General features: G+C 39.6%; 1 protein-coding gene across 5 annotated transcripts in view; it reads left to right on the top strand.

Moving 5' to 3' along the window:
- The window catches only part of LOC108628838 (calcium/calmodulin-dependent 3',5'-cyclic nucleotide phosphodiesterase 1), a 141,698-nt gene that overhangs the window by 57,218 nt on the left and 72,299 nt on the right, over positions 1 to 12,181 (top strand). For 2 of the 5 annotated variants that reach the window (XM_018031035.2, XM_018031036.2), the window contains exon 1: positions 573 to 4,103. The exons of 1 other annotated variant lie outside the window; for it this stretch is intronic. In XM_018031035.2, coding sequence (XP_017886524.1) covers positions 3,899 to 4,103 — 205 coding nt within the window. In that variant the 5' untranslated portion in view covers positions 573 to 3,898. Of the gene's footprint in view, positions 1 to 570; positions 4,104 to 12,181 lie in introns of those variants that run through there. 2 more of the 5 variants (XM_018031032.2, XM_018031033.2) reach the window with 2 other exon arrangements.

Raw genomic sequence — 12,181 nt, forward strand, 5'->3', positions numbered from 1 at the left:
ATTATAATACAAATGTGTAAATCCAGTTATGGAGCATCTACCTACTGTTAGACGCATAATCCTCTATATCTGCAAATTCACTTATGTTCTCGCTTGATCTACGCCCGCAAAACAATCACCCCCTCGGCCAAACATCCCACGACGAAAGTCGTTCTGTAGCCGTAGGGCAGATGGTCCCTTCCACGTTTCTGAAAGTACGCTCTGATGCTTACCCGGAGGCGAATACCACTTACGAGGTGGAAGCGACGAAACCCAATGACACAAAATCAACGACGAGGATATCGTCACGAAAAAGAGGCAGTAAAAGGAGAGAGACAGAGAAAGAGTAATCGACGCGACACGACAGGATAGAAGGGAAGGTGAGAGAGAATAGCGGGGAAAAAGGTGTGAGACAGGGTGAAGGAGAGGATATTGAAAGAGAGAGAAAGATAGGCGATCGTAAGAGAGGGAGCGAGAGGGCGGAGAGTTCGGAGGGGTCGAGTCGCGACGCGTAGAACGAGGAGGGGGCTCGGCGGGAGGTGGAGGTTTCGAATGGTTCAGTTGTAGCGGTACCGCGGCTTGGATCGCATGTGCGATTCGGTTTCCGCGTGGTTTTCGCGTGTCGTCGATCTCGGACACGTTTCTCGTCTCCGTCCCGCTTCCGTACCGCATTCGTTGGCTCGGTTCGCGTGATCACAGGTTTCTCCCCTCTGAGGCCGTTCGCACGAGACCGCCGCGTGATGTCGGACCAAGCACGCGGTTATTCCACTCGCGCCTCTTTCGCCGGTTCGCAGTTTCGCGTGTTTTCGATCGCAATGTGCAGAGGCTCCGCAGGGAAGTTTGAACGGAGATCGTCGAACCGTTGCTTCGGCGCGCGATAAACGAAGACGGATCGAGTGCTTGCGCTTTGCGAGTATTCGTTGCTCGAAGGATTATCAGATCAAAACTTTTCGGTAAATTATTTATCGGCGCGATATAAAGGTTAGATTTGAAAGAAAACTTGCGAACAAGATACGGCCGTTGAATTTTCCATACGCCGATCGTTTTATGAATATCTAAACAGCAGTTGAGGAAGGAACAGTGACAAGCAGCTCGGTTAGATTTTCCGTGAGCAAGGGACGTTATCAGACGGATTGGCGGCATATTATCGAGAGCAGGAATAAATCGGTGACATTAAGCCTCTTGTCTCGCCACGGTCGGTGAATTTTCGAACTGAAACAGTGGAAGGTGTAATACTGGATCGGTTATTAATAAATAAAGTGCAACTCCGGGGAGGAAACGGTCGATCGAAGCGTGAATACAGCGGATAAAGAACAAGTTGATAATCTGGGATAAAGTATAAATAAATATTATCGAGCTAGCAACCGGCGAAACTTGCGTAACCAAGCTTTCCTTACAAGTGTTAAATGACACCTGTGCGAATGTAACAACGCATGGATCCCGATGATCGTCCATCGATCGAACAGCCGATGGAGAAGAGCAGGCCGTGCGCGTGCCGGCTTCGCGAGGCTGCCGGCGCGCCGGTGCACAAGCGGGCAAACTGAATTTAATGTTATGGTAACGCGAATCGATCGCGGGATACAGGCAACCCTTGCTCGACGCGATCCTTCCGTGTCCGTGCATGCACGTAAACGGGCGCGGACGTTGTAAACGCTCCCGTAAAGAACGAGAAGAGGTAATTGAACTATCGGGTTCCCTTCCAGTCGAATTAATTCGGTGGAACTATTCGCTCGTTGTAACTCCCACGATCGAGTTTGAGAGGTTCGCGTGAAGACCATCCGTACTGGGGATTCGTGTTTTTCGAAAACAACCAACAAGAATTTCGAAGAAGGAAAGGTGAGTGCGATGATAAAAAAGAAAGGAGTTGGGAACCTTTTCTGGGTAGAAGCGTTGCAACAAGCACGTGCGACCGTTTGGAAGTGATCAATCAGCGCGAACGGTTTCCGCAAGGAACATCCATCAAGAGAAACCGCTAAGACATCAACGCCTTTCGTTTCTACGGTTAACGATCCTAATATGTCCGTGATTAGAATCGGCCATTTAAAACGGTAATATCGAAACGTGGATGATAATCATCTTCAGGATGGCTGGCTATCGCACGTAACCCTTCTGGCAATTAGGGGATGAGTAGGGGCCGGAGGTCGCGTGACGCATAACGTATTCTTAGAGGCTACACGTATTTGCCAGAAATTTCGGACGCGTACGTGACGTGAAAGATTTCGGGCGAACGAGAATTGGCCGCGACGGAGGATCCCTATTTCGGGTCGCGCGGTTAAGCAGCAGCCGAGGTCAGTGTTCCTGGCATAAATTTTTGTCCCGCCGCCGCCTCGCCGCGGCACGCCGGAAACCTTATCGAGCCGCATGCACGGGCTCGGATAAAACAGGGAAATAACGAAGTTGTTCTATTTGTTCGGTCGACCGAATAACGTTCAATGCGTTCTCATCGCGCGGGAACCACCGGATTTGCTCGAAAGCCGTTGAAAGGCGACGTCGATGGCCCTCGTAACGAGAACGTAGCACCACGTCGGTGCCGAGAATCCACAGGTCGATAAATTTTAGATCAACGACTCGACGCAACTGCGAGCTAATCGAAACTTTGTGAAATATCGTATTCGAAGGAAAAAATGTAAGCACGCGGTTCAGTTATGAAATCGAGGATTGTCGATTTTCTACGGGGCTGAAACTCTATGCTGGAGGAAGTAAGCAGACCTCGCATCGTTGATTGGATTTACCAATCGGTGTGGCGACGATTTGCTCTACGGGCGATCTGGTGTAATTTAAAGAATCCTCGAGACAAACGGGCTTGCACCGGACGTGGCGCTCGCGTCTCGAGAAAGTTTCGCGTATGAAGGAGAGAGAACGAGCGATCACGATGCTGGCAATCCCAACCCTGGAAATCAGCGAGAACGAAAGCAATTCCGCAAGATAAACAAGTTCACCGAGAAGCACCGGATGTACTGATTGTCATTAAAGTTGATCAAACCTCCGGGACAGTTTAGCCAACACGACGATATCAGTTTAACGAGTGAATCTCTTTGCTGAAAATAGGCTCGCTGGGATCACGGGAAAGTTTGTAATAAAAAACGAAAATTACAATCGTAGAATTGTTTTGAAGAAGGATAGATTATTTATGCGAATTAAGAGAATTTCAATTCTTTGAGGACAGGAAGAAAGTACCGAAATCAAAGGAAATGACGCGCGAAACGTGGTAATCCGGTCTAAAATCGAGGCGAGACACGCAACAAGCCCGAAGGGTTGCGCTCGAGTCTCTTCAGGGACGTTGAACAAATTACTTGACATACGCCGGGTACGCTCGAAAACGAGAGGAAATCCATTATCAAACAATTGCTCCGTTAAGAGGAGCCCTACCCACCTTCCTGTATCGAAACGCTAGTCAACTTAACAATCGCGATCGTGTTACGATCGAAATCCGCGGGATATCGCGTCGTTCACGGTCGACTAATCCTTCGACGCACGAACTTTAAGGAAAAATGAGAAACAGCCTAATTAAAACGTAATTTCATGGTTTAATCGCGATTAAAACTGTGATTTATTGTTTCATTTTATCAAACTAATTTCGACCGATGGAACCAGTTAACTACGGGAAACAGATGGTAGTGAGTGCATTTCGTATTTCGAAATTGTAGTAGCAAGCGTGATAACAGTCGCGCATTGCATCTTTACTCGAAACTCTGTGAAGTTGGAATATCGTAGGTGAGTGCGTGTAAACGGCAACAATGAGTGTCGAACATACGTGGCTGGGGTGTCGGGACGATGATGAAAAGTTGGCCGCGATAATAGGAGGGAAAAGAGAATTGTCGCGTGGCTAAGTACGTGGGCATGGCGCGGAAGTAGGTTTTCTTCCGGCTTCCGCTGGAGGAGAACCGAGGAACAAGTGGCCGCGAGGGAGAGTACGATAATGTCTAGACAAAGCAAAGACCCGGTGCACAAGTGCCACTCGGACCCGGGCGCCGCGAGTACCGTCGGCGGTGGTGCCAGCGCTACCGGCGGTACTCCTTGCAGTCCCGGTAAGCGAATTTCTCGCCGGCTGGTGCCAGGAATTCCGAGTTCATCCAACACACGCAAGTGTGTGCTCACGTTGGACGGGTATAGCTACGTGATCGGTGAGTACGTCAGATAAGGAATTTTTCAGGGTGGTAGTGATGGTGGTACGGGTCACCTGAAGGGAGGGTGCGCTTATCTGCGAGCTCTCGACGTCGTAAGCACGCGTGCAAAGTATTGTCGCCGTTATATTTCTCGGACAGAGGGTTGGGTATTAAGAAAAACTTCGTCCAATTTTTCAGAATCATGTTGGAAGATAAATGGAAGGGTGAATTTATTTGAACACTTTTATGTCTTTTCCAAGTTTCTTATAAAATCATGTAGTTACTTGAGAATTGGTACAATTCGAACTCTCTGTACAAAGCAAGTGCAGTTCATTTTATTGCACAGTGTACTGAAAGAAAGAAGGGTAACAAAGATAACAAAGTGAATAGAGAGAATATAAGAAGAGAGATAGGTAGGAACAGAAAAGGAGAAACTAAGAGTAGAAGATAAGTAGGTGCAGTTCTAATATAATATTAAACGATGATAGATAACGTCCACAGGTTAGTAGTAATAAATCAGCGGTGGTTACGTTAATAATATGGTGGGTTGTGTAGCTTGACAAATATTGCGAACAACACAAGTTTCATATCATATTTGATTCTTGCTATCTTAAATTAAATATGTTGAGTTATTATAATTCGAATTTGTTGTACAAATTAAATGCAGTTTGTTTTATAGAAAGCAATGGAAGTTTCTTGTATCACTTGTATAAGTAAAGATGATACAAATTCGATTGAATTGTGAATCGGCACAATTCAAAGTTTTTTTAAAAAACAAGTGCAGTTTATTTTTCCGCGAGCATTCAGTATTATTATCACCGTGCACGTTTTTATTTGATAATTCAGTTGAATGTAGTGAGCGACATCGGTTGTTTTTCTTTATTACCACCGAGCCGCGATATCGCGAATGTCTCTCCGTCGCATCGTTTCTCGGTGGCTCTCATTCGCAAAAATGTAATCAAAAGTTTAATAGCGGCGAACTACATGCAACGACCGCGCGCGTGTTTCGTTTCTTGATGCATGTGTAATTATACCTCTTCCGACATCACACAGTTGTGAAGTAACGCCAGTGATTTCAACGACCTCGTGTATTTTTGCGTGCAAACAGATAGGTACGTACATAAATACGTATCAACGTGAACAACCGTGTTGCATCTTTCACCCTAATTATGCAGAATATGCTTGTACGCGAGCGTGTAAATCAAAAGTCTTGACACTGCAGAGGGAAAAAAGGAGAACCAGGGTAAACGAAATCAAGGACGTTCGCGAGGAGCAATCATGCTCAACTTAAAATGAATTCACGTCCACTAAATTATTAATGTTTAATTTGTTATCATTACAATTTTCCACGCGCTGTGATTGGACGATTATACACTTAGTATTTCTGGATAAAGCAGATCGATGCAACGTAGTTAAGTTATCTACGTCTTTTTCCTTCGGCTTTGGTGAAAGTGCAAATTGATAGAATTATCAATTAGAGAAATGCAGGCGGTAGATTCGAACTGTACACTCGTATCTAAAACTTCGTTTCTGCTCTCACAATCAGTAAAGAACACAGCTGGCGTCTGTGTATCCATACGCAGCGAACTTTTGAATGCCATTGTAGTTAGACTATTTCCTTAATGGAGAAACGCACGAGTGACTAAACAAAGGAAAACATTTTCGAATCCTGTAGACCGCGACCTCCCGTGATATTTCTCGTTGAACCGGGTAGCGAACATGGTCCATTCGTTATCATTGGATGCACGTAACACCTTGAAATCATTCACTACATCCATATGCTATGGTTCGTGTTGAATAAAAGACATATTCTTTCTATTAAGACTATTCTATATTATAGTAACATATTATAATAAATACATTTTACTTGAAATAGATACTTGTACGTTGTTTTAATATTTGATACAGAATATTTCATATCGAACTGTTCAGGAAAATCTGCTATTTTAATCCCCGGCTTTTAATCTCCGTATTTACAATTATTCATTCATGAATCTTCTTCATGAATTAAACAATCTTTTCCCGACCGCGATCCCTTCATGTTAGCACAATTTTATTTTCTACTGTTTTTAGTCTCGCATTTATTCTCCATTCTTCATCGCGTAGTTCAATGTGCATAGCACCTAATGATAATTGATGCTAGTTACCTGCCCCGCTTTCATATTTGCTGCAATAGTAAATAATAATAATTATTATTATTTTGTAATGTTAAAAGATGTATAGATTGATAAACAGACAACTAAACACGTGAATAAATTCCCTTTTGACATAAATATGAAAATAAGTTCACAGCCATGTCACTGTGTCAATGCAGCTTAAGCGAATCTCGCTTTTAGTTGAATGCTCTTTATTGTAGCGAAAAACCGTCGCATTCTTGTCAACGAGATTTCATTTAGAACTTAAGGTGAACTAGAGCAGTCGTTCTGATTTTCTGTAAGGTTTGTCGTATATGATTTTATACGTATAATTCATTATATGATTTATTATATAATTTATTATACATGTGTATGACTTATATGTATACATATAAAAGGTGCAACGGCTGTTCGTTAATAATGATATTCTACGGTGATACGGTGCAAGAGTATGATATAATTGGCTACGCTTTAGAATTATTTTACATTGTACCCTGCGTTCGAAGAAAATCTATTTACGATGCGGTAGCAACGGTCGCGAATAACTATGCTGCTTTCTCGGCCAACAACGGACACGCACGTGTTCTGTTCGTTAAAAGAACGATAATCTCAAGCAAGCGGAGAACGAGAAAACACTAAAAAAGAAAGCGAAGGAAACAAGGAGGCAACGAGAGATTTGCATCGCGTAAAGTGTATCGCGCGAAAAATTACGAGGGAAATATTTTTAACGTAAGAACATGCACGCTGGAGAAACGATCATTTTCATTGTTAGTTTCGGCTTCTCTGCACCCCATGCTTGTGTTCTCTCTCTTAACGCGTTTAAAAATTAAGCGTGGTTGATTCCAACAGTTTCAGACCTAAATAAGTTTTGTTTTGGCTTAAATTTTTGTTTATAGCGAATTATTAGCTTGTTGTATTTAATATGTCATCTTCAAACNAAAGTAAATAGTTGAATATGAAATGAAATTGATATTCTGAAAGTTTGTTTATGAGAAAAGTATCAATGATCAAAAAATAAACGTTCCATTTCTCTGGCAAAGATTTCCAAATTAAGAAACTGACAGAAACATGTATTTGAAGTAAAGTTCGGTTCGTTGCTTATTATTCCTGAACAAACGGGAGTAACCGTAATTAGCCAAATTATCGACATACCACGCTCCATTCGTTTCTTTACAATACCTGCTCGCGGTGACCCCCGCGTATTCGTAGCTTTCCCTCGAGGAATCTCGTTGTTCTAGCCGCCGGCTATGTCATTTCTTCCTTGATTACAGTGATACGCTCCGTTGCAATTGCACCCGGGAACTTCAGATAGTACAATCTCAAGCTGTGTATCCACTTATATCGTATCAGCATTGTCTATCATGTGAAGTTACGTATCATAATTACATACATAAACGTATATTATATTCTCGTTTATATCTTTTAGTATGTAAGGTAAAAGTGTCTATTATGGAATACTACGTCAATTATGATCCTTTCTTTTGAAACAGTACAATATATGATAAAATAAAGAAAAAAGATGCAGCATATATGAAATATATATTCGTTTCATATTGTCTACTTCGATCTTATTAATGTCCTAACTTATGGAACGGTTCAAATATGCGTTTCTTTAGGGACCTGTCTCCATCTCTCTATGCCGGCTTATTAAATACGTCTATGAATTCCGTTAATCGCATTTTCAATGAGGCCAGAATACATTCTTTATAGAAATGTGCGGTACATAAATGAAAACGACAATAGTAGAAGTTTGTAAATGCATTGAATTTATTACACAATTAACTATATGGTCGAATGAGTGGTATAACCGAGCAGGACGTGATACTAAATGTAAAAATACGTCGAAACAAAGATATAGCATATTGTTGTTTGACGTTTTGTTTTCGTGAAAACCGAGTTTGAAAATTCTATCCAGTATGTCCGCACTGTATTGCCTCTAGGTTTAGCAACGTATGTATTGATAACAGATTTATCAATTTTCAATCAATTGTATAATGTCAATTATATAACATTATTAAATAAACTGTTTAAAGTAACGTCCTCGTTGATGTATCATTGGTCACCTAATTAACGAGTTATGAATTGTAATCTGAAAATGAGATGAAATCATGGTCTTGTAGCGAATGATGAATTGGAGAGACAATTCACTGCACGCGTGCTAAATAGAATTTTCAAACTCGATTTTTTTGCAAACGTAGCGTCAAACAAAAAAATGTTATTCGTTCTTTTATACTTATTGTTACCTGTGGTGCCACACTCGAACTAGCACCCACCCTCCCGCTCAATTGCACCACTCGTCCGACCACACCCTGACACTCTGTATAATTTACATTAGTACATAACATAGATAATAGAACTAGATAATGTCATAATAAACACGACATTTCTCATCGGTAATATGCTACATCGAACATTATATTCAACATTCTCTATTTGTTGCATCGACCCAGACTTTAATGTGCATTTAATATGCTTCTAATTAATGCATACAAAGGGTAACGTCAGCGTAAAAGAACAAACAGAATGAAAAACAGGGAAAATATACTTCAGGTGAATTTCACAGAGGTTCTTTATTAAAGGTTACATAAGCGCGTGTGATTATGACGCCGTGTATTACGGACCCGCTTCATTTGTGATATAAAAGCTGAAAGGTCTATGCTTTTTCTCTCGGTTTTGATGTACGCGCACGGGCGGACCATCGATGGCGTAATTCGAAAGTGCGGCCGTCGATGAGAAACGTTTTGTGGTTAATATAAGTATATTTCGTTTACGATCAATCGACATACAGCGCTCTTCACTTGAGTAGCTTCGAAATGGATATAATCAAAAAGAATCCAAAATACATTATGGACTTTACTAGAAATGTAGAATTGTAGATATTTTCTCTTTGATCTGTCCCGAAGTATCAACAACTGTGACTAAACACTTGAGGCTGTTCGTGTGGAGGCCGGAATTCTATTATATCTCCAACAACTTCCAAATGTGCGCATTAATATAAACTAATGTCATCTACTAATTCATATTGTAAATGGATATATCTAGAAGAATTTTTACCATAATCCCCTTCTTTAACATAAGTTTATATATTGTATTATAATTTTTAATTGATGTTATTCACGTGAAGAGCACTGAAAATATTCGCGTCTAATAAGAATTTTCTTCGATATAATTTTTCTTCATTTCAATTGTACAAGATAAAACATTATTGCAATCTTGATAAAAATTAAGAATGTCGATATCTGTTCTAAATCAATAAATTCAATTATGCGATCATTTTCTATGAAATTGGAGATCTTGAATCTTCTAAGTGCCTATAAAAAAAACTTTCGACGTTCCCAGTGAAAATCATTGAGAAACGTATACCGCCGGTTCAAAATTAGGGCGATCAGAGTTCTGAAGTTTCCCACCAGTGTCCTTAATTACTAAATTATACTTCCACGCTTGACTAGGTCCATGCGGCCGGAACCCGATGAAATTTCAAAGGTGGCACGATCTCCAATCGACAGAGTACTCGTCTCGAATATATTCGTCGGCCGCTTTCGGATCTTACAATTAGTACGTCGCCCCGCCGTCTGTGATCATTCCCACATAATACCTTCATCGGCGTTAAACTATACGTATCTTTGAAAAGAAACGTTAAGCATTGATTTATGACCTAACAATGTAAGAATTGTACATTTTAGCTTCTTTCTAACTTATATTTGTAGCTTAAATTTTCTTCTTCTCTTCTTTAAAAAAATTCTTTATTAGTTCAGTGTTATTTCTCTTACAATATTTGAGTACGTGAAAGTGGTTAAAATATATTCAAATATTTTATAATTAAAATATATAGACATATGTATCTTCAAAAATATTGTATGAGTTATATTCGAGGAAATTGCGAGAAGCTATATGATTCTGATCAGAATTGTACTGCAGAGCTAGTTGAGAAACTAAAGATGCGTCTTTATGAGTTGTTATACACAAAACGCGAGATTCGTCGCGCAGGAAGCAGCATTTAATTGGAATAACTGAATGGCGAGAGAAGTGTGATCTAGCACTATGAACTTGGGAGTGTGGAATCAGGTTATTCAGTGCGAAGTTAACTGGACTTCATCAGACTTGTAGATTGTGCCGCCATCATTTTGTTCAAGTATCTCGTCACGTTTTCGTTAGATATGTTCAAGAGTGAAATCCGAAGGTATTTGTCTATATTAATTGTTTTAAATAATTATTATGTTACTTGAAGTACGGTTTTCTTTACTATTCGAGAATTTGATTTAAACTTGCTTTAAATATGTGTTTATTAGATGCTGAAGTAGATTTTGATTTAATTTGCATATGTAGATTTGCTACAATTTGGTATAATCAAGATTAATCTCATGTTACACTTATGTAAGCCTTGTAACCTACATCTTTACTAAAGTTTACGACTTTGGTGTAACATTTTCCTATTTTGAAAACATAAAATGAATTATTTATATTTATTCGAGGATTGAATTATATAAGTTTACTGGGTTTCATGGCTTTATCATAAGTATTATAACAAATTCATATGTTGGAATCATAGAAGCGTTAAAATAATTTTTTTTAAATGTAATTCATTCTTGGAGAATGTAACATTTCTCTTTGAACAGTATAGATCGTAATTACAGCATCGAATTTCTGCTACCTTTGACTACGTCATACATAATTTGACACACGTGTCTCTGACTGTCTGCAAGAATTGACCTGACATTTCCTAAGCCACGAATACGTGCGTTCGCGTCGTCATCAGCTTCTTATCCCTGCTCGCTCGTTTATTCCCTCTTTTTTTCGACAACCCCACGGGAATGCTGACTGGCTGCCGAAAACTTACGCGCGTTGTCCTTTTTCTTTTTTTTCTTGCTCCTCCATAAAAAGGAAATAGCTCGGAGTGTAGCAGTTGCTTCTGTAACAGTTTCCTCCGCACTTCTAGTGACGAATTGCGGCTTTTAAGAGATCTCGGAGGAGAGTAGACGATCTATCTGCCTCGGGAGTTGTTTGATCGTTTCCCATTTCGAATGTCCTCGTGGACACCTGAATTCGTAGAATAAGCACAGCTTGAATATCGAAACAAGTTGACTGATTAGACAATAAATTATTTGGTACTCGAACGTTCCTAATCTGTTTCTAATCTGTGTTAAATTTCAATTTATTAGTGGACATCATTCTTAGTTACAAATTTGTATTTAGTTATAGGAAACATCTTATAGGATTTATACGTATATAATGTATAGAAAAGAAAAGATATGGTTTAATGTTAGTTTAATGTTAAATTATTCAATAATCAATCTGAATCAGATTATAGTGGATAAAAATGTATTTGGTTTCGGCATGATTGATGTCCCAAGGCCAATCAATTTTCTAAACAGCAAGTGTGAACTGGTTGGACGAAATTGAGGTCTATTCGTGAAGCATTGTCTTGACCTCGGACGTTATCATTGGATTCAATTTAGGGAGTTGTATTCGAGTGAAGTTACCCCAACACCAATAATCGAGATTGTCAGTACATAATGGGAATAACTTTCATTTTAGTTCCTGTCATGGTTTAACGACCTTTGATGATTTATATTGAAAGATTAATCGTTTAAGGTTGTTAACTCTTGAAACGTTATTTGAAAATTGTGAGACTGATATGCTATAATTGCGTCTTGTTGTTTTGAAATGGAGAATATCGATGTGAAACCTGCTTATAGGATATTCACCGTTTAAAACTATCCACTGCACTGCTGCTATATACATTTTGAAATGTAAAGTAATTCATATATCAGATTTGAAATAGCTTCACGACACTTCTTTACACATAATTTATTTTTTAACTAAATTTATTGATGTAAGTATTAACGAGAAATGAGGTATTTAGCTCTATTTTCTACTGATTTATCTGAGAAGTATGTAGGAACACAAAATGATAGTTTGAAATAATAATTCAAAATAAATATATGAATAGAATATTTAATT

The sequence above is a fragment of the Ceratina calcarata genome, unplaced genomic scaffold (assembly GCF_001652005.2).
Source record: "Ceratina calcarata isolate Rehan_Ccalc_2016 unplaced genomic scaffold, ASM165200v1 scaffold541.2, whole genome shotgun sequence".
Taxonomy (NCBI): domain Eukaryota; kingdom Metazoa; phylum Arthropoda; class Insecta; order Hymenoptera; family Apidae; genus Ceratina; species Ceratina calcarata.